This window comes from Vicugna pacos, chromosome 1 (genome assembly GCF_048564905.1).
Source record: "Vicugna pacos chromosome 1, VicPac4, whole genome shotgun sequence".
Lineage (NCBI taxonomy): Eukaryota > Metazoa > Chordata > Mammalia > Artiodactyla > Camelidae > Vicugna > Vicugna pacos.
Genome location: NC_132987.1, coordinates 18,314,573 through 18,338,728, shown reverse-complemented (window position 1 = coordinate 18,338,728; position 24,156 = coordinate 18,314,573). Strand labels below are relative to the sequence as shown.

Genomic DNA, 24,156 nt, shown 5'->3' with positions numbered 1-24,156 from the left:
TCTGGAAGAGCAGTTGAGCCACACCTTCCTTGGTTCCCTGGATTGGCAGCGCAGTTGCGCCTGCACACTGACCCTCAGATCAAAGGCGCCGCTGCTGCGTCATCTTCAGGGGAGCCTGATAGTCAGACCCAAGCTCTGCTGGTTCTGGGCCCCTGAGTAAATTGGTTCCTCTTTCGCCATGACGTTTTCATTATCAGTAAACTGGGCTACAACAGATAACACCCCTCTGGTGTAGTTTAAGTCAAATTAGAGAAAGTAAACTCTTAGCTCGTTTGATGGGAGTGTAACAATGACCATCCTGCTAAACTGATTGATATACAAGTTGATCATGCAGCGGCTATTAAGGCTCAATTCTAACGTGGCTTTCCCTTCACAACACCGCTGGAAGGACCTGACAGTTATTGACAACTTACACAAATTGTGGCTTAACTCACCCTATTACAAGACCAAAGGAAGCTAAAAGGTCACTTCCAGGGCGAGGTCTCAGGGGACGACGGAACTACATGTCAGGCTCTTGGTGCAGCGTTCCACGCACGGACTTAAACTTTAATCCATTTTCCGGTTAAGGCTTTCCGCATATCAGGTCAACTCCAGGAAAGCCAAGAACTTGACCCCGGAAACCTAGCCCTAGAGAGGCACCACTACTCCGCCCCCTTGAGGCCTATAAAAGTATTTCTCTCAGTGACCCATCCACCACAGCCCGGGCTATTCCCCAACTCAGTTACCTCCACTTGTAACTACCTAGTTACAAGCGGAGCCTCGGAGGGGGCGGAGCTTGGCGTGAGGCTGCTTTGCGGCTGCCGTTCCTCTCGCGTCACTTACATCTTTAGCCTAATCCTGCGCAAACCGGTCCGCGTGAGGAGCTGAAGATTCCAACACCCAAGGCGGAACCCAGTAGCTACCCTAGAAGCCAGGACTGCAGAACTCCCTACAGGCGCCGCAGAATCTCTGAATATTTGTCCCGCGTCCCGAGGTCCTGAGCCCCAATGCCCCGGTCGGTCTCACCTGTCGGCCCACCTGTCACTGCCTGCACGACCGACTGCACCTCGCACTCTGCCAGGCCCCGGACCCGCTGCGCCATAGAGGTAATGGGCAGCAGGCCCCGCAGCCCCAGCGCCTACTCTGTGGACCGGTGGGGACCTCAGGCCGAGGGAGCCGGCCCTGCCAAGCGCCGCCGAACCAACGAGCCCTCGGACCCCGAGTCTGAGGCAGCGTCCAGCCCGGACAACCTGACCAGGCCCCGGGCCGCGGACGCGCGCACCTCTGTGGTGGTTCTGGATGCCGACTGTGCCTTATACCTGCCCCTAGACGACGTTGACCTGGTGCTGGAGCCCGAGGCTACGTCTGTGCAGCAAGTATCTCTCAGAGATCACACCGTTATGGTGGTCCCCGAAACCCTCCTGGCCTCCGTAACGGAATGCTTGGGAGGACAAGGCCACTCATCTCTCGGCCTGGAACAGGGAGCTCTTCTGAGCGCTCCCGGGGAGTATATCGCCCTCGAGCAGGGATTCTTATACGGATCTGTCCCAGAGATCGCCGCACAGGAAGAGGTTTCCGAGGAGGATGTGGACGCCGAGTTCCTGCTGCCTGGAATGGAAGCTGCAGCCGGCTCAGTCGCTGGGCTCCGCTCCCCTGCAAGAAGGGCATCTGACCCCGACATGTTGGGCCTAGTCCCAGAGCCCTCACCTCGGGCCTCCAACCCTAGTCCAGAGACATGCTCTCCTTATCAGGGCTACAATCTAGATTTCCACCTTCTGGAGCCCCTCCCAGACTCACCACTCCAACCTCTACCTCCTTCTCCCAATCCAGCTCCTCACGAGCGCCCCCAACGCCCTCATGGTCCTGCGCGCAAGGCCCAGAGATGCCTGTTCCCGGAATCAGTTGCCTCCCTCAATTCCTCGCCACCTGGCTTAGGAGCGGGCCAAAGTCTTATGATACTGGTTTTGTGCATATTGCCCACCGGGCAAGAATCACAACAGGCAGATATTTTTTTGGACGCACACTGCATTGCAGAATTTGGCATCAGTGGCTGACTAAAACACCAGACAGGAAGATCACCTGGGCAAAGAGAAGCCACTTGAAATACAGTGTCCTTGCAGACATCCAGACTGCTGATTCGGTTTTTCTAGGGAGGTCAGCCTTAAGCAGCTCTACCCCCTCCCCAGCCCCCACCCCCGTTTTCCTTTCAAACCTGAGCGCCAGCAGTTTTCTCTAAAAAGGCATGCTTTTCCAGGTGTCCTACCGCTGCCCATCCACCACCACCGTCCCTGCAGCCCCATAATAATTGCTAAATTTCTTTTGCTTACAGGGCTTTGGCACTTGTGTCCCTGCTAGTTGATGACAACCCTCTAACCATTTTGATCTTTTCTGGATGGTGGCTCCAGCCCCCCTGGGGGGATCTAGCCAATGGTTGTAGGTGGACAAATATTTGTAGGGTACAAAACACAGGATGGAAACAATGATCACTGACTATTTTTCAAATGACTAGGTGGGCAAATTTAATTATATTGCTGGGCTTGTGGGGGTATTTTCACATAAGAACTAACTGTTTTCCATTCTTTTCTTATTTGTTTTTAATACAACTCTCTTGTTCTGGAAAATTTGAAATTCTGAAGATTCCATGTTTTTATACTACTAAGATTCCAAATATGTTTCGTACATTGTTACTGGCATATAGAAATAATTTGTTCTTATGTTGTTCTGTATCCAGCAAATTTATTTAATTTATGTAATCAGTTCTCTGTAGATTGTCTTGTTTGACCGATAAACATACTAATATCTCCAAATAATGAGAATATTGTCTCTTACTTTTTGACAAGCTTCATACATCTTATTTTTCCTTAAACTGTTTTTATTGGATATTACTTCAAATCCAAGTTGAACTGTATGTTTAATAGGGTCATCTTGTCTTTTCTGTGTAAAGTATAGGTGATTTACAATATTGTATTAACTTCAGGTGTATAAAAAAATCAAAATTTTATGGATAATATTCCAATTAAAGTTATTACTAAATAATGGGTATATTTCTTTCTGCTATCCAATATATCCTTGTTGCTTATCTATTTTACACATAGTAGTTTGTATCTCTTAATTCCATATCTATCTTGTCCCTACCCCCTTCCCTCTCCCCACTGGTAACCACTAATTTGTTCTTTCTATCTGTGAGTCTGTTTCTGTCTTATTATATACATTATTTGTTTTCTTTTGTTAGAGTCCACATGTAAGTGATAATATACAGTATAATGCTTTCTCTGTCTGACTTACTTCATTAAGCAGTACTCTGCAAGTACATCCATGTTGTTGCAAATGGTGGAACTTCATTCTTTTTTATACATATATATTTCACATATTATTTATCCATTTCATATGTAATGGTAAGATCACAGAATGACTGAGTCCTGAGACATTGGATATTCATGTATCTACAGGAATTACTTGAATCCCCAAATCTCTTTTAATCCTCTTGTCCTACAATAGTGGCCCACCACTCTCTATAAAAGCTTGCTCATCTACCTTGCTCTAAGATGAGGCAGAAGCATCTGCCTGGCCAGACAACATGCAATAACTTCAAGATTTACCCTCATCTCCTCACTTGGCCAACAGGCCAGTAACTCAGTTTATAATATAATACAATAAATACAAAAGGTCCAGAGCAATGACTATGATACACTGGATATACTACCTAAGGATGAATAATATATCAGCCTAGTAGGAGTGTGGAAAGGCCTGGAGGGACACTGTATAACTAAGCAAAAAGCATGCACTGGAGAGGCACCGGTGTCACTAAGTTCAGAGGACCAGGGTGGGTCAGTGATGGCAGGAGATGCTATTAAGGAGCTAGACTCCTTTGTAGCTTTGGGGGTAATAGGATCTGAGAGACTGAATATACAAATGAACAATGGCCAGACCACTTACGACAACAGAATTCTGACTCACAAACTTTCCAGAAACCAACCCAGAAAAAAAATCATAACCTCTGTGGTAAGTGGCCCCAAATGATCAGACTCACCACTCTGATCTCTACCTCCCAAATGACCAGGACTTGGTCAACAACTGCCAGCTTCCCCAAGTTTCATCCCTCCTTCATCTTAGGACCAGCAAAAAAAAGCCAAATATGCTATGCCTAAGACACAAACTTCACAAATCAAATCAATTACCTAGAATTCCCTGCTTCTAGTTAGCCTGTCTCTAGCTTCCCCCTGCCAACGACCTTCATTCACACACAACTGAATCCCTCCCTTTTTCCACAATAAACCTTCCCCACTCTCCTACCTGCCTATCACTCTCTCCAAGTGGTGGGCTGACTCTCTTGCTGAATAGAAACCTCTGAATAAACAGCCTCTGCCTGTTCTCCTTTGGGGGGGCCTTATTTGATTTCCTCCAGTTCTCTTAGAGGTCCCAGTGAGGTATAGTCTCTACTGCCCCTCGCCATGGATCACAGCCCTGGACCAGCTGTGGTACCCATGAAGAACTTTGAGCTATAAGCTACTGTCAGCATATAGTGTCCACACAAATGTTCAAAGTCAATGCCACATCTGAACTCTCTCGTTGCATTGACTTCCTTAGCTATTTATTCTCAGTTTGGTACCAGATTTTCTCACCAGTTCCATTTATTTGGCATCACTGGCGGAATCTAGACACTCCTTTTTATGCCCTTTTGTTCTCCTCATGATTCCATTTTCTGCTGTGCTGATTACACATCTTGTTTTTCATAAGAAAGAGACTCACAGGGTAGAACACATATTATGTCCTGTAAGCCTGTTGTTTGAGCCAACTTCAGTCTTGTGACTTTGCAGTTCTCATCAGACTGGCATCCATTTGGACACGTTTTGCAGTGGGTCTTCAATAAAACCAGATGAGTTTCTCTTCTCTTAATTTCCTTTTGTGCTGAATGTTGGGCCTTAATCCACAAAGAGTATTCTCTCTAGTGTTAGGTGGTACAGACTGTGGAGTCTGCATTCAGAGAAGTCATGTTGGCTGCCTAAGACATGAGGTGCACAAGCACCACATTTTACCCACATTGCCAGCTCTTACTGGGTAGTTTAACTCTAAATCTACTCTTCCAGTAAAAAAAAATGCCTGCTTCTAACATATTATCTCATTAAACTCTTCATTTTTGTGCCTATATCTCTAAATGACATAACTTCACTAAGGATGATTTGACTTGAACAAAATTGTTCCTTTGGGAGGTGTCTTAGAAGAGAAAGGAATAAGATTTCTCAGTTTCAATGAGCAGGCCACATAAGGAGGCCTCCAAACAAAACTCTCAGTCAAAAGTTGTTTCATAAAAAAATTCTCTGGCCAAAGCTAATGATAAATTTGAAAAACAACAATAGAATTATTTCCCTATTAAATCCTCCATTTGCCTCTCTATTCCAGATCTTCCCCAGCTCTTCTCTGCCATTGTCTCTCCTAAACTTCCACTGACTCCTCTTTCCAATTCTCCTCATTCAGGTCCCCTACCCTTTCCCAACAAACCTCCCAAGAACCCAAAATGCCAGCTGCCTCTGAAGATCGACCTCCATGCACCAGGTATTCAGACAACTGTAGAGTTTAGACCTTAGACTTCAGCTGAATTAGGAGCTACTTACAAAATTTCCCTAAATTCAGACAATACCAGCAAATATTCATAAAAGAATTTAAAATTATTTTGGGTGTATAAGACCCAGAATTACCTGATGCATATTTCATTCATACACATATTGGTCAGAACTGCAGATGCTAATTTTCTGATGGTAATGCAGATTGAACTGACTCAGGAAAGGACCTACAGGATCTCTCTCACCACAGGATACCTAAGGGTCCAACAACAAGCCTGAAAAGTTGGATAAAGTCTCCTAAAAACCATACCTGAAACATTTCCAATAAAAAGCAATATAGCTACTCATTCTACGTTAAACTCTGCCAATCTTGGCTCTTTCTTTTCCTTGCTGTAAAAGTAGCACATGGATGACCAGTATTTCAAATGACTCACAGATTTTCCCTATCTCCCAGCCTTTAAATGTAACCTTTGAGGACTTTGACTGGAAACATTCCTTCCTACTCCATGACAACACATCTGCAAATCTGTCAGGGTAGAACTTACTTTACACATCAAATTATTATATTAAAAGCACACTAGAGGGACTATTTCTTGAGGTTTCAGAGGACTTGTCTATTCATAAGCAATTGTCTCTTCTGAATATACCTTTGCATTCCCCATTGTATTTAACACATACCTCAGGTCAAGATCTTGACACCATATCTGACCCTCTATGGGCTAGAAATTCCACTGACATAGAAAAAATAATGGGAGAAGAAACTATTCGGATATGTTCTACAACCCATTATCCAAACTTCCCCCAGTACCCCTTGAAGCCAAAGAAAGAACTCAAACTTCTAGTTGAATCTTTTGTATATAAAGGTCTTTCCATCCACTGCCCTTATAACACTCTCATCTTGTAAGAAAAGAAACCAAACAGACAAGAGTATTGATTTGTTCAAGATCTTAAGGTCATCAGCAAAACAGGTATACCTCACTTCCTGACAGAAATTAACTCATATACCATCCTATCTTCAATTCCACCTGAAGTCACTTGCTTCACTCCAATGAATCTTTGCTCTGCCTTTTTCCAGTGTGCTTCTAGGCCAAGACAGCCAATACCTTTTTGTCTTCACCTGGTGAACGATATCCCTGGACAGTCATGTCCCTGGAGTACCCTGGAGCCCCCTTCTGTTTTCCCCTGGTTCTCGATCGAGACTTAAAAGGTCTACATTTCCCTTGTGATTCATTTCTTAACACAATGTGAAAGGTAAGCTCCTACTTTGTTCAAAGAACAAGGAAGCCTGTAAAAGGATTCCATTAGCTTGTCCCAGCCTTAGCAATAAAGAGACATAAAGTTTTCAAAATAAGTCATAATTTTGCCAGAATACATTATTGAGAGTGAGACTCATCTCAAGAGGAAAAATATACTCTTTTGATAGACTAAAGACTACTCAAACATATCCTAGACTCCCCACAAAACACAATTAAGAGTATTTCTGGTAGTAACCGAATATTGCAGACAATGAGTGCCAAGTTTTACCAAGGTTGAAACACTTCTTCATGAACTGACTAAGTCCTCAGTCAGAGACCCTCTCCTGGGGAGCTCAAATGTGAAGAGGACGTCTGTAAGCCGAAGAATGCTACCCAACAGCCCTTTTCTCTAGTCACATCTAACTACTAAAAGCTCTTATGTTTATTTGTGCATAAGCAATCTGACAAGCCCTCAAGTTTTTAACTCAACTTGATGAGAACAAGCAAAAACTCATTGCTGCTAAAAGTGGAAGAAACTAACATGTCTTTCAATAGTCAGATGGAGAAATACTCTGTGAGAGAGATAGATAAATAGATACATAGATACATAGATAATGGAGTATTATTCAGGTTAAGAAAAAAAGAAATAAGCTACTAAACCATGTTATAAGTGGAGGAAATTTAAATGCATATTGTTAAGTGACAGAAGCCTGTCTGGAAAGAATACTTACTATCTGAATTCAACTATATACATTCTGAAAACGGCAAAACTAAAGAGACAGAAAAGATCATTGGTTGCCAGAGGCTCCAAAGGAGCCGGGTGAATAGGAGGAGCACAAGTGATTTTTAGGGTGGGTATCACCTCTGTATGATACTATATGGACAGGTTCATAAGACAATTCGATCAAATATTTAAGGGACAGTTATATCTACTCTTCTCAAACTATTCCAAAAAGTTGAAGCAGGGAGAACATTTTCAAATTCATGCAGCATTACCCTGATATCAAAACAAGACAAAGACACTAAAAAAAAAGGAAGATAATTACAGGCCAATATCATTTGATGAAAATACATACAAAAATCCTCCACACAATATTAGCAAAATGAATTCAACAATATGTAAAAAGGGCCTTATACCTTAACCTAGTGAGATTTATTTCAGTGATTCGAGGATAAATTCCTATTCATAAATAATCAATGTGATATAACACATAAAGAAAACAAAGGATAAAAATTACGTGATCATCTTATTATTGCATAAAAAGCATTTGACAAAATTCAATATCCATTCATGATAAAAGCTCTCAACAAAGTGGATATAGAGGGAACACACCTTAACATAATAAAGGCAATACATATCTAAGCCACAGTTCACATCATACTTAGTGGTAAAAGAAACTGAGAGCTTTTTCTCTAAGATCAGAAATAAGGCAAGGATGTCCACTCTTGTGATTCCTACTTAACACAGTATTAGAAGTCCTAGCACAGAAATCAGACAAGAAAAGGAAAGGGCAGAGGGGGAGGATATAGCTCAAGTGGTAGAGTGTGTGCTTAAAATACATAAATAAACAAACAAACCTAATTACCCCCCCTCAAAAAAATAAAATAAATAATTTTTTAAAAGAACAGTAAAAGGCAACCAAATTGGAAGGAAAGAAGTAAAAATGTCACTAGTTACAGATGATATGATACTATATATAAAAATCCCTAAAAACTTCACCAAAAAACTGTTAGAACTAATAAATGAATTTTGTAAAGTTGCAGGATACAAGATTAATACACAGAAGTCTGTTACCTTCCTACACACTAATAATGAACTATCAGAAATATAAATCTAGAAAACAGTCTCAATTACAATTGCATCAAAAAAATTAAATACCTAGGAGTAAATTTTACCAAGGAAGTGAAAGACCTATACCCTGGAAACTATAACACATTGATGAAGGCAATTAAAGTTGATGTGAATCAATGGAAAGATATCTGATGTTCATGGATTGAAAGAATTAATATTGTTAAAATGTCTCTACTACTCAAAACAATCTACAAATTTATTGAAATTCCTAGCAATACACCCACATTTTTCACAGTATTATAACAAATAATTCTAACATGTATATGAAACCACAAAAGATCCTAAATAGCCAAAGTAATCGTGAGAAAACGAACAAAGCTTGAGGTATCATGCTCCCTGGCTACAGACTTTACTACAAAGTTAGAGTAATCAAAACAGAATGGTACTGGCACAAAAACAGAAAAATAAATCAATAGAACAGAATAGAAAGCCCAGAAATAAACCCATGCACACATGGTCAATTAGCCTAAACCAAAGGAGGCAAGAACATATAAGGAGGAAAAGCCAATCTCTTCAACAAATAGTGTTGGGATAACTGGACAGCTACATGTAAAAGAACAAAATTAGAATATTTTTTCACACCAGGTAGAAAAATAAACTCAAAATGGATTAAAAACCTAAATGTAAGTACCTGAAATCATAAAACTTCTAAAGAAAATATAGGCAGTATGATTTTTGACATGGTTTTTAACCACATTTCTTTGAATCTGTCTCCTCAGGCAAGGGAAACAAACAAAAAGAAAAAATGGGACTACATCTAACTAAAAAGCTCCTGCATAGTGAAAGAAACCATCAACAAATTGAAAGGCCAGCTACCGAAAAAAGAAGACATTCACAAATGATATATCCAACACAGGGTTAATATTGAAAATATATAAAGAACTCATACAACTCAATGTTAAAAAAAAACTACCCAATTACAAAATGGGCAGAGGATCCAAAAAGACATTTTTCCAAAAACATACAGACAGCCAACAGGCTCATGAAAGATGTTCAACACCACTAATCATAAGGGATATGCAAATCAAAACCACAATGAGATACTACTTCACACCTGTCAAAATGGCTATCATCAAAAGACAGTAAATAACAAATGCTGGTAAGGGTGTGGAGAAAAGGTACACTACTACACTGTTGGTGGGACTGTAAATTGGTTCAGCCAATATGAAAAACAGTATAAAGTTTCCTTAAAAAAATAAAAATATAACTATTATATGATCCAGCAATTCCACCCCTGGATATATATGCAAAGAAAATGAAAACACTATTTCAAAAAGATATATGTACCTCAATGCTGATAGCAGCATTACTTACATTAGCCAAGATATGGAAGCAACATAAGTGTCTATTAACAGATAAATGCATAGAGAAGATGTGGTACATATATACAACAGAATAATATTCAGCCACTAAAAAACAATAAAAGTTTACCTTTTGTGACAACATGATGCACCTGGAGGGTATTAAGCTTAGTGAAATAAGTCAAATAGAGAAAGACAATTATTGCATGTTTTCACTTGTATGTGGAATCTAAAAAATAAAACAAATGAGCAAATATAACAAATCAGAAATAAATACAGATACAGAGAATAAACTATTGGTTACCAGAGGGGGAGAGGGTTGTGGAAGAGACAAGGGGTAGGAGGTACAAACTACTAGATATAAAATAAATAAATAACAAAAATGTAACATACAGCACAGTGAATATATCCAATATTATATAATAACATAATATGAAGTATAACTGTAAAAATATTGAATCACTATGTTGTACAGTTGAAACTAATATAACATTGCAAGCCCACTATCATTCAATATGAAATTTAAAATAACTAATTAATTTAAATGATGGGTAAAAAGTGCCAACAATTTTTTGCATAAATAGAAAAATCCATCCAAAAATTCATATGGAACCTCAAATGGCCCCAAATAGCCAAAACAATCTTGAAAAAGAAGATTAAAGTTAGGTCTCTCATATTTCCTAATTTCATAGCTTCAGTAATCAACATAGCTACAGTAATCAAAACAGGATGGTACTGGCATAAAGACAGAACAATGGATTAGAATACACAGCCCATAAACAAACTCCTGCATATATGGCATAATGATATTCAGCAAGGACGCCAAGTCCATTTAATCGGGAAAAGATAAACTTTTCAAAAAATTTTGTTGGAGGAAGGGTTTGAAATAGGAAAAGGAGATTAAGACATACAAATCTCCAGTTATAAAATAAACAATCCATGGTGATATAATATTCATCTATCCTATAGGAACAGATGATTACTAGACTTATCACGGTGATTATTTCATAATGTATGCAAATACCAAGTCACTATTTAGTGTACCTGAGACTAACATAATATTGTCCTTCAGTTATATTTCAATAAAATTTTTTGTTGTTGGGAAAACTGGTATCCACATGCAAAATAATAAATGAAGTTGTACCCTCACCTTACACCATATACAAAAATTAACTCAAAATGGATCAAGGACCTAAACATAAGATCTAAAACTATAAAACTCTAGCAGAAGGTATATCTCAGTGGTAAAGAGCATGCTTAGCCTGCCCAAGGTCCTGGGTTCAATCCCCAGTACCTCCAATAAATAAATAAACCTAATTACCTACCTCCTCAACTCCCCCACAAAAAAATAAATCTATAAATCTCTTACATGAAGACATAATGGAAAAGCTTCATAACACTGAACTTGGCAATGATGTCTTGGATATGACAGCAAAAGTAAAACAGATAAATAGGGATACATCAAAAGTTTAAGTTTCTGTGCATCAAAGGACACAATTAATAGAGCAAAAAGGCAACCTATAGAATGGGAAAAATACTTGGAAAATACTTGCATATCTCATATGTGGTTAATATCCAGAATAAATTAAGAACTACAACTCAACAGAAAAAAAATTAAAACCTTATGTTTAGATGTGAAAAAGACTTGATAGTCATTTATCCAAAGAAAATATACAAATAGACAGCAAGCTTAAGAAAAGATATTTAACATCACTAATCATTAGGGAAATGCAAACTCCATGAGATGCTACCTCACACCTATTAGGGCAGTTGCTATTAAAAAAGAAAAAGGAAAAAAAAAACAAGTATTAACAAGGATGTGGAAAATTTGAAGCCATTGTGCACTGTTGGTCAGAATGTAAAATGGTGCACCCATTATGGAAAATAGTATGTCAGTTCCTCAACGAATTACAAATAGAACTACTATATAATCCATGAATTCTACTCTGAGAATATATTCAAAAGAATTGAAAACAGAATCTCAAAGAGATATTTGTACACTCCTGTTGATAGCAGCATTATTTACCAAAGGTGGAAGCAGCCCAAATGTCCATAAAAAAGATAAACGAGTAAATAAAATTTGGTAGATGCATACAATAGAATATTATTCAGGCAAGAAATTCTGACACACACCACAACATGGATGAATAACGAGGACACTATGCTAAGTGAATTAAGCCAGTAATGAAAGATAAGTACTATATGATTTTATTTATATGAGTTATCTAGAGTAGTCAAACTCAGAGAAACAGGAAGTACAATAATGGTTTTCAAGGGGTGGAGAGAGGAAGCAATGGGAAGTTGTTTAAAAAGTATAGACTGCTAGCTGCAAGATGAAAAAGTTATGGAGACTGGTTACATAATAGTGCAAATTTACTTAATACTAATAAACTGTACACTTAAAATGGTTAGGGAGGTAAATTTTATATTATGTGTCATTTATTATGTGTCTCTTGCATTATGTGTATTACCACAATTTTATTTAAAAGACATCTGAGATTACTTCCAGGTCATGTGTCACCTGTCAAAAACACAATCCTGGAAAAACTGTAAAACTGGGACATAGCCAAGAAAAAAGTTTCAAGGGCCCTTTGAACACTTTCAGATAGGTTTTTTTCCAGGTTCCACTCTCCATGATATCTGAACATGTTTTGGTTTTGTATGTCTATTTTCAGGATGTGTTAAATCATTTCCCAGCTGAACATCTACACAGTTCTCACAATTGCTGAAAAGCTGCTTGATATTGTATTTCCAACCAGAAGCATATCAGTGACCAAGGGACATACTTTACAGGAACCATCATAAAAGAGTTCTCTAAGGCATTGCCCCTTACTTAAGAACTTACTGTCCTTACCAACCTCAATCTCTCAGAGAGGTTAATAGCACTAATGGCATCCTTAAATTGAAATTAGAAAAACTTTAAGAAAACTTTGCACTCCCTTGGCCAAATGTACTTCTACTGGATCTTATGAGGCCACACTTTCCACTGCCTTGGGGACACATTGCTTATCATTCTATGAATTGGTAACTGGAAAGTCCATGAGTTCAGGAATTTCACCTTCAATTCTAGATTATACCTTATTGTGTGTAGACATGGAAAAATATTACAGACAACTCCTATATACATCTAGTCTTATCCCCCGAAGTTTAAGTCACCTTTCAACCAAGTCTTCCTAAAAAGCCTCTTTATGATCTTTAGCCAGGAATTTCATCTATTAGAAGAGATATTTTAAAAATATGCTCTTGAACCTCGTTGGAAGAAACCTTATCAGTTACTGTTAACAATAAACACAGACATGAAACTCCAGAAACTTAATATTTATGTTCATATTCACAACTAAAGAAACAATTCAGAATTCAATAAAATTTAAAAACTATTCCACTAGGGGGCATCACATTGAGTCTCTTCAGAGTCCTCTAGAAGAAGCCAATCTTTAGAAACATTCAGCTAAAGAATGATGTCAATAGGAAAGCAGAAAAAGAAATCTCCAGGACACTTCACTCTCACAGAAACAATGATTGGACTGTCATCTATGAGCAAAAGCTCCTTTGTAGGAACTTTGGGACTAGGTGAGAGGCTGTGAAACACCAGTAGAATCCAAGACCAAGGAGGGTACTTTGACAAGGCAGTCTCCACTGGAGGCCCACTGACTATTGTGTGGTACTAGCTATAGATTCAGAAGCTGCCCCATCCCTCTATGAACATGGCTCCATCTCCACTTGTCTGAGCTCCTACCACCAGTCCTATTGACCAAGGGACACAGGAAGAGCCACTCCATTAATGCCCTCAGTAACAGGTCACTGACCATGGACCCACCTACAGACCCTAAAAGCAGCCCTGTAATCCAGCTCCAGCCCTACCTGACTAGAGTCCCAGAGGCAGTCCCATCATTCTGAAGACCCAGTAGGAGAAGTTATTTACTTGGCAAAACCAGTCTGTAAAGATTGTAAGAGGTGTCTGCTTCTTCAGAGTCACAGACATCAATGAGAAACTACAAGGATCATGAAGAATTAGATGAACAAGACACCACCAAAATGAAACTAATAAAGCTTCATAACAAACCCTAATGAAATGGAAATCCGTGAATTACTTGACAAAGTATTCAAAATAATCACCTTAAATAAATTCAATAAGCCACCAAAGAAGATAGGTAGACAAGTAAATAAAATCAGGAAAACAATATGTAAACAAAATGAGAAGTTTTAATGAAGGAATAGCATAAAAAAGAACCAAATAGAAATCCTGGAGCTAAAGAATACAATGACTAAACTGAAAAATTCAAGGGTAGAGCTTAACAGAAGATTCAATTATGTAGAAGAAAGAGTCAGAAAATCTAAAGAGAGGTCTTTTGAAATTATCTAGCTAGAGAGACAAAAAGAAAAAATAATTAAGGAGTGAAAAAAGCATATGAGGATTATGTGAATCCATCAAATGAAATAAGATACACATCATAGGAGTTCCAGAAGGATAAGAAAGGGTCAAAATGCTTGTTTAAAGAAATAATGACTGAGAACTTCCCATTGGAAGGAAAGTGGGCATCTTGAATCATGAAGCCCAAAAGTCTCCAAAGAGGTCTACACTGCGATACATAATAATTAAATTATCAAAAGACAAAGAATTTTGAAAGCAACTTGTAATGTACAAGGAAGCCCATCAGGTTTTCTCAGCAGAAATTTTGCAGGTCAGGAAACAGTATGATGATATATTCAAAGTACTTCAAGGAAAAAAAAAAAACTACCAACCAAGAATACTTTACTTGGAAAACTATCCTTTAAGAATGAAGGATAGGTAAAGACTTTCTCAATCAAAAACTGAGGGAATTCATCACCACTAGACCTGCCTTACAAGAAGTGCTAAAGGGGGAGGGGGAGGACAATAGCTCAGTGGTAAAGTGCATGCTTAGCATGCATAAGGTGTCCTGGGTTCTATCCCCAATACTTCCATTAAAAAAAAAAAAAAGATGTGCTAAAGGAATTTCTTCAAGTTGAAATGAAAAACTGCTAAACAACAACGCAAAAGCTATTAAACTATAAATCTCACTGCTAAAGGTAAATACAAAGACAAACAGAATATTGTGATAGAGTAATTGTGGCACATAAATCAATTTTAACAATAGTATATAAATTTGAAGACAAAAACTGCAAGAATAACTATAACCATAGAAATTTGTAATGAAAAACAATGTGAAAAAAGTAAAATCTGCCATCAATTATATAAAGTGAAGGGGTAGGTAAAGTATAGTTTCTGCAAGTGATTGAAGTTAAGTTGTTTCAGCTTAAAACAGATTGATATAACTATAAAATGTTCAATGCAAACCCCATGGTAACAACACACCGAAATGTGTGTCTGGTGTGTGTGTGTGTAACACACACACACATATATATATAGTAGATACACAAAAGATAAAAAGAAAAAAACCAAATCTCATTGCTTCCAGAAAATCATCATGTCACAACAAGAAAAGAAGGGAAAAACAAGAAAACTACCAAAAAGGCAGAAAAAGTTAACAAAAATGTCAACAGTAAGTCCTTACCTATCAATAATTACTTTAAATGTAAATAGACTAACTCCCCAATTAAAAAAGGAGAGGGAAAATGGCTGAATGAGTGAAAGAACAAGACCCAACTGTAAGCTGTCTACAAGAGACTTACTTTAGGTTTAAGGAAACACACAGGTTGAAAGTGAAGGGGTAAGAAAGATATCCCTTGCAAATGATAAACCACAGACAGCAGGGGTAGCTAAACCCACTTCAGAGAAAAATCATTTTTTTGAGCCAAAACTTTCTTAAGAGACAAAGAAGATCACTATATAACAATATAAGGTCAGTTGAATAGAAAGATGTAACAATTATAAATGTATATGACCCAATATCAAATCACTTAAATGTATAATGTAAATATTGACAAAAATGAAGGGAGAAATAGATATGATACAATAACATGAGGAGACTTTAATGCCTCATTCTCTATAATGGATAGATCATCCAGTCTAAAAATTAATAAGAAAACAGCATAAATGAACAACAACAGAGACCAAATGGACATAAGAGACATATACAGAACTTTTCACCCAACAGCAGAAGAATACATATCCTTCTCAAGCACACATGGAACAGTCTCTAGGATAGATCACAGGTTAGGTCACAAGACAAGTCTTACCAAATTTAAGACTAAAATCATTCCAAGTTTCTTTTCAACTGCAATGGAATGAATCTAGAAATCAATAACAATAAGAAAATGGGGAAAATTCACAAATCTGTGGAAACAAAACTAAACACTCTTAAGACAATCATTAGGTCAAAGAGGAAATCAAAATGTAATTTTTTAATATCTCAAGACAAACAAAAATAAAAGCACAACATACCAAAACTTATGGAAGGCAGCAAAAGCAGTAGTAAGAGAAAACTTTATAGCAAAAAACCTACATCAAAAAGAAGAAAGAATAGGGGTCCCAGAAGGGGAAAAAGTATCAAAGGGGATTGAAAAGGTTTTTGAAGAAATCATGACTGAAAACTTCCCAAACTTAAAGAAGGAATCAGATATCCAAGTACAGGAAGCTCAGAGGATCCCAAACAGGAAGAATCCAAATAGACCCACACCAAGACATAGCATAATCGAGATGGCCAGAGTCAAGGATAAAGAAATGATTCTAAAGGCAGCAAGAGAAAAGCAAAGAGTGAATTACAAGGGAACCCCCATAAGGCTCTCAGCTGATTTCTCTACACAAACACTACAGGCCAGAAGGGAGTGGCAAGATATATTCAAAGCCCTGAATGAAAAAAAGATGCAGCCTAGGATACTTTATCCAGCAAGGCTATCCTTTAGGATAGAAGGAGAAATAAAGAGTTTCACAGACAAAAAAAAAGCTGCAGGAGTTTGGCAACACTAAACCCATGCTAAAAGAAATATTGAAAGGGCTATTCTAAATAGAAAAGCAGCAGGATGCTACAGAAATGAGAAACTCACAACTGGAAAGGTGATAACTCATGAATTACAAACAAAGAAAACACGAAATTATAAAAGAAGACATACAAATCACTGAGAGTGGGAGAGGGAGGCAGGGAAATATAGAATTTTTTTTCTTTCTTTTTTAAATTTTTTTAACAGTAGGATGGGTTTGAGATCATGCTATTATCAGTTTAATAAAAACAGGTATAGGTTAATAGTTTTACAAAAAAGGGTAACCACAAGTCAAAAATTTACAAGGGAGTCACAAAAATTAAATAAAATCCATGATAATACAAAGGAAAATTACCAAACCACAAAAGGAAGAAGAAAGGAACAAAGAGGATATACCAATTCAACTGCAAAGATAAGTTCAAAATGGCAATAAACACACATCTATCATTAATTACTGTAAATGTTAATGGACTAAATGCTCCAGTCAAAAGACATAGGGTGGCAGACTGGATAATAAAGCAAGAACCTTCAATATGCTGCATACAAGAGACCCACTTTAGGGAGGACACATATAGATTGAGAGTGAAAGGATGGAAAAGGATATTCCATGCAAATGGAAAAGCCAAAAAAGCAGGTGTTGCAGTACTGATTTCAGACAAAATAGACTTTAAAACAAAGGCCATAAAGAAAGATAAAGAGGGACATTTTATAATGATTAAAGGAGTGATACAAGATGAAGACATTACACTCGTTAATATATATGCACCCAATATAGGAGCACCTAAGTACATACAAGAATTACTAACAGAGATAAAGGGGGATATTGATGGGAATACAATCATAGTTGGAGATTTTAACACTGCATTAACATCACTAGACAGATCTTCCAGACAGAAAATAAACAAGGCAACAGAGAAATTAAATACTACAATAGAAAAACTAGATTTGGTGGATACTTTCAGAGCATTACACCCCAAAAAAATAGAATATACATTCTTTTCAAGTGCACATGGAATATTTTCCAGGATCGATCATATACTTGGACACAAAAGAAACCTCAACAAATTTAAGAAGATAGAAATTATCTCAAGCATCTTTACTGACCACAATGCCATGAAACTGGGAATCAACAACAGAGAAACAAAGGAGAAAAAAAGAAAAGCATGGAGATTAAACAATATGTTATTGAAAAAACAATGGATCAATGAGGAAATCAAAGCTGAAATTAAAAAATACCTTGAGACAAATGATAATGAAAGCACAACCACTCAAAACCTATGAGACACAGCAAAGGCAGTGCTAAGAGGGAAGTTTATAGCGATACAGGCCTTCCTCAAAAAAGAAGAACAATCTCAAATAAACAAGTTAACCCACCACCTGAATCAATTAGAAAAAGAACAACAAAAAGCCCCAAAAAGCAGCAGAAGGAAGGAAATAATAAAGACCAGAGAGGAATTAAATACAATAGAGATTAACAAGACCATAGAAAAAATCAACCAAACCAAAAGCTGGGTTTTTGAAAAAGTAAATAAAATCGACAAACCTCTGGCCAAACTCACAAAGAAGAAAAAAGAGAGAGCACAAATTAGCAAAATAAGAAAGGAAAATGGAGAAATTACAACAAACAAAATAGAAATTTACAGAATATCATATGAGAATATTATGAAAAACTATATGGAATCAAACTGGATAACCTAGAGGAGATGGACAAGTTTCTGGAAACATACTGTCCACCAAAACTGAATCAAGAAGAAACTGAACACTTGAAAAATCCGATCACTAGAAAGGAAATAGAAATAGCAATTAAAAACCTCCCTACAAATAAAAGTCCAGGACCGGACGGCTTCACCGGGGAATTCTACCAAACATACAAAGAAAAACTCATACCAGTCCTTCTCAAACTCTTCCAGACGATTGAAAAGGAGGGAATACTCCCAAACTCATTCTATGAAGCCACCTTCACCCTGATACCAAAACCAGGCAAAGACACTACAAAAAAAGAGAATTATAGGCCAATATCACTGATGAACATAGACGCCAAAATCCTCACCAAAATTTTAGCAAATAGAATCCAACAACACATAAAAAAGATTATACATCATGACCAAGTGGGGTTCATCCCAGGGACACAAGGCTGGTTCAACATAAGCAAATCAATCAATGTAATACATCACATCAACAAGAGAAAGGACAAAAACCACATGATCATCTCAACTGATGCAGAAAAAGCATTTGATAAAATTCAACACCCATTTATGATAAAAACTCTCGCCAAAGTGGGTATAGAGGGAACATATCTCAACATAATAAAAGCTATATATGACAAACCTACAGCCAGCATAGTTCTCAACAGTGAAAAACTCAAAAGCTTCCCACTAAAATCTGGGACAAGACAAGGATGCCCACTATCACCACTCCTATTCAACATAGTCCTGGAAGTCCTAGCCACAGTAATCAGGCAAGAGAAAGAAATAAAAGGGATCCAAATTGGAAAAGAAGAGGTAAAAGTGTCATTATATGCTGATGACATGTTACTATATATAGAAAACCCTAATAGGTCCACACAAAAGCTACTAGAGCTGATTGAAGAATTCAGCAAGGTAGCAGGTTACAAAATTAATGTTCAAAAATCAGTTGCATTTCTTTACACTAACGATAAATCAACAGAAAAAGAAAGTAAAGAAACAATCCCCTTTAAAATAGCACCCAAAGTAATAAAATATCTGGGAATAAATCTAACCAAGGAGGTGAAAGAATTATACACAGAAAACTATAAACCATTGATGAAGGAAATTAAAGAAGACTTTAAAAAATGGAAAGATATTCCATGCTCTTGGATTGGAAGAATCAATATTGTTAAAATGGTCACACTGCCCAAGGCAATCTACAGATTTAATGCAATCCCTATCCAATTACCCAGGACATATTTCACAGAACTAGAACAAATCATAATAAAATTTATATGGAACCATCAAAGACCTAGAATTGCTAAAGCATTACTGAAGAGAAAGAAAGAGGCTGGAGGAATAACTCTCCCAGACTTCAGACAATACTATAGAGCTACAGTCATCAAGACAGCATGGTATTGGTACCAAAACAGACATATGGACCAATGGAACAGAATAGAGAGCCCAGAAATGAACCCACAAACTTTTGGTCAACTCATCTTCGACAAAGGAGGCAAGAATATACAATGGAATAAAGACAGTCTCTTCAGCAAATGGTGTTGGGAAAACTGGACAGCAGCATGTAAAACAATGAAGCTAGAACACTCCCTTACACCATATACAAAAATCAACTCAAAATGGATTAAAGACTTAAACATAAGACAAGATACAATAAACCTCCTAGAGGAAAACATAGGCAAAACATTATCTGACATACATTTCAAAAATTTTCTCCTAGAAGAAATAAAAGCAAGAATAAACAAATGGGACCTAATGAAACTTACAAGCTTCTGCAGAGCAAAGGAAACCAGAAATAAAACAAGAAGAAAACCTACGGAATGGGAGAAAATTTTTGCAAGTGAAACCGACAAAGGCTTGATCTCCAAAATATATAAGCAGCTCATATGACTCAATAAGAAAAAAATAAACAACCCAATCCAAAAATGGGCAGAAGACCTAAACAAGCAATTCTCCAAGGAAGACATACAAATGATCAAAAAACACATGAAAAAATGTTCAATATCACTAATTATCAGAGAAATGCAAATCAAAACTACAATGAGGTATCACCTCACACCAGTCAGAATGGCCGTCATTCAAAAATCCACAAATGACAAATGCTGGAGAGGCTGTGGAGAAAGGGGAACCCTCCTACACTGCTGGTGGGAATGCAGTTTGGTGCAGCCACTATGGAAAACAGTGTGGAGATTCCTCAAAAGACTAGGAATAGACTTACCATATGACCCAGGAATCCCACTCCTGGGCTTGTATCCAGAAGGAAATCTACTTCAGGATGACACCTGCACTCCAATGTTCATAACAGCACTATTTACAATAGCCAAAACATGGAAACAGCCTAAATGTCCATCAACAGGTGACTGGATAAAGAAGATGTGGTATATTTATACAATGGAATACTACTCAGCCATAAAAACCGGCAACATAACACCATTTGCAGCAACATGGATGCTCCTGGAGAATGTCATTCTAAGTGAAGTAAGCCAGAAAGAGAAAGAAAAATACCATATGAGATCGCTCATATGTGGAATCTAAAGACTCATGGACAGAGAATACAGACTTGTGGTTACCAGGGGGGTAGAGGGTGGGAAGGGATAGACTGGGATTTCAAAATTGTAGAATAGATAAACAAGATTACACTGTATAGCACAGGGAAATATACACAAAATGTTATGATAAATCACAGAGAAAAAAATGTGACAATGAGTGTGTATATGTCCATGAATGACTGAAAAATTGTGCTGAACACTGGAATTTGACACAACATTGTAAAATGATTATAAATCAATAAAAAATGTTAAAAAAAAAGAAGAAAGATCTGAAAGAAATCATCCTAACTTCATACCTAAAGACCAAGAAAAAGAAGAACAAAGCCCAATGTTAAAAGAAGGAAGGAAATAATAAAAATTAAAGCAAAAATAAATCAAATAGAGAATAGAAAAACAATAGAAAAATCAACAATACTGACTTGTTTTTTCAAACAATAAACAAAATCAACAAACTCTGAGCTTGACTAATAAAAAAGAGAGAAGATTCAGATAAATACAATCATAAATTAAAAGGAGACGTTACAGTAGATATCTTAGAAACAAAAAAGAATATCAAGGGTCTATCATGAACAATTATACACCAACAAATTCCATAAACTAGAAGAAATGAGTAAATTCCTAGAAACATACAACCTACCAAAACTGAATCAAGGAGAAATCAACCCTACTTCAAAAAGACACCTGCACCCCAGTGTTCATAGCAGCACTATTTCCAATAGTCAAGACATGGAAACAGCCTAAATGTCCATCAACAGATGACTGGATAAAGAAGATGTGCTATATTTATACAATGGAATACTATTCAGCTATAAAAACCAACAACATAATGCCATTTGCAGCAACATGGATGTTCCTGGAGAATGTCATTCTAAGTGAAGTAAGCCAGAAAGAGAAAGAAAAATACCATATGAGATTGCTCATATGTGGAATCTAAAAAAAGAACATAAATACAAAACAGAAACAGACTCATAGATATAGAAGGCAAACTTGTGGTTGCCAAGGGGGAGTGGGGTGGGAAGGGATAGACTGGAAGTTCAAAATTTGTAGATACTGACAGGCATATGGTAGAACAGATAAACAAGATTATACTGTATAGCACAGGGAAATATATACAAGATCTTGTGGTAGCTCACAGTGAAAAAAAATGTGACATTGAATATATGTATGTTCATGTATAACTGAAAAATTGTGCTCTACACTGGAATTTGACACAACATTTTAAAATGACTATAACTCAATAAAAAAAAAGTTAAAAAAAAAAGAAGAAATCAAAGGCCTGAACAAACCAGTAAAAAATGAGGAGATTGAATTAGTAAACAAAGAAAAGCCTAGGTCTAGATGGCTTCATGTGTTAATTTTACCAAACAGTCAAAGAAGAATTACCACCTATCCTTCTTAAACTCTTACTAAAAATGAAAGATGCAGGAACACTTTCAAACTAATTTTATGAGGCCACCATCACTCTGATACCAAACCCAGACAAAGACACTACAAGAAACTAAAACTGCAATTCAATATCCCTGAAGGACCTAGGTGCAAAGATCCTCAATAAAATACTCGCAAACCAACTTCAACAACACATTCAAAAAATTATATGCCATGACTATTGGGGTTTATCCCTGGGATGCAAAGACAGTTCAACATATCCAAATCAATCAGTGTGATTCACCACATTAACAGAATGAAAGATTAAAAACCACAGGGTCACCTCAATAAATGCAGAAAATCATTTGAAAAAGTTAAACATCTATTCATGATAAAAATGTTAACAATATAGGTATAGAAGGAACTTACCTTACCATAATAAAGATGATATATGAAAACTCCACAGCTAGTATCATAGACAATGGAGGAAAACTGAAAGCTCTTCTTCAAAGATCCCATACAAAACAAGGATGCCCATCCTCACCACTTCTCTTTAACACAGTATGGGAAATTCTAGCCAAAGCAATCAAACTAGAAAAAGAAATAAAAGGAATCCAAATCAGAAAGAAGAGGTAAAATTACTTCTGTCTATATATGATCATATGGGTAGAAAACCGTAAAGACTCAACAACAACAAAACTGTTAGCACTAATAAACAAATTCACTGAAGCTGCAGGATGCAAAATCAAAACACACACACACACAAAAAAGTGGCATTTCTATACACAACTTAGAAAGTATATGAAGAAAATTAAGAAAACAATCCCACTTGCAACAGAACAAAAAATAAAATACTTATGAGTAAACTTAACCAAAGAGGTGAAAGACTTGTACACTGAAGATTATTAAAAATTGATGGAGGAAATTAAAAAACAAAGGTAAATGGAAAGATATCCCATGTTCGTGGATTGGAAGAATTACTATTGTTAAAATATCCATATTGCCCAAAGTGCTCTACAGATTCAATGCCATGCCTATCAAAATCCCAATGACATTCTTTACAGAAATAGGAAAAACAATCCTCAAATTCCTATGAAGCCACAAAAGACCCCAAATTGCAAAGGCAATCTTGAGCAAGCACAAAGATGGAGGCATCAGAATTTTCTGATTTCAAAATACATTAAAAATCTACAATAATTAAAACAGTATGGTACTGGCATAAAAACAGACATATAGACCCAAGGCAGAGAATAGAGAGTTCAGTAATAGACCCGCATATTTACAGTAAACTGATCTTCAACATGGGTGCCAGGAATACATAATAGTCTTTTGCCTTCTTGATAAAGGTTATTCCTAAGTATTTAATTCTATTTTGTGCTATTGTAATGAGTTGGCTTTTTTAAAAAGGTTTTCCCACTAATGCTGATTAAAGATAGTAACATTTTTCTATATCATTATGAATGGTTTCTTAAGAAATTTAGCAAAATATATTTGAAATCACATGGTTTCAGCTAGCATCTCTTGAGGGCACCACATATTATCTGAGTGAAAGATTTTTTTTTCATTTTTCTTTTTCAGGGGCCATCCATTAATATAATCAAATGGCTGCTTTGAATTCCTCCAGGGATTTATGGAAATTTAACTTTGGATAAGTTTACTTGTTTGGCATAATGATCTGCTAGAGCATCTTAACTTCCATATTGTCTCCTTCTGCTTGGGGTTCAGCCTT

The 24,156-nt window shown here is 37.0% G+C and overlaps 1 protein-coding gene across 1 annotated transcript; it reads left to right on the top strand.

Annotated features, from left to right (window-relative positions):
- The first annotated feature begins 1,088 nt into the window (after positions 1-1,088).
- On the top strand, positions 1,089-2,033 carry LOC102525426 (proline-rich protein 23C). Its single transcript, XM_072942737.1, has one exon. It carries the CDS (start codon positions 1,089-1,091, stop codon positions 2,031-2,033), a length of 945 nt encoding a protein of 314 aa, XP_072798838.1.
- Positions 2,034-24,156: the final 22,123 nt, after the last annotated feature.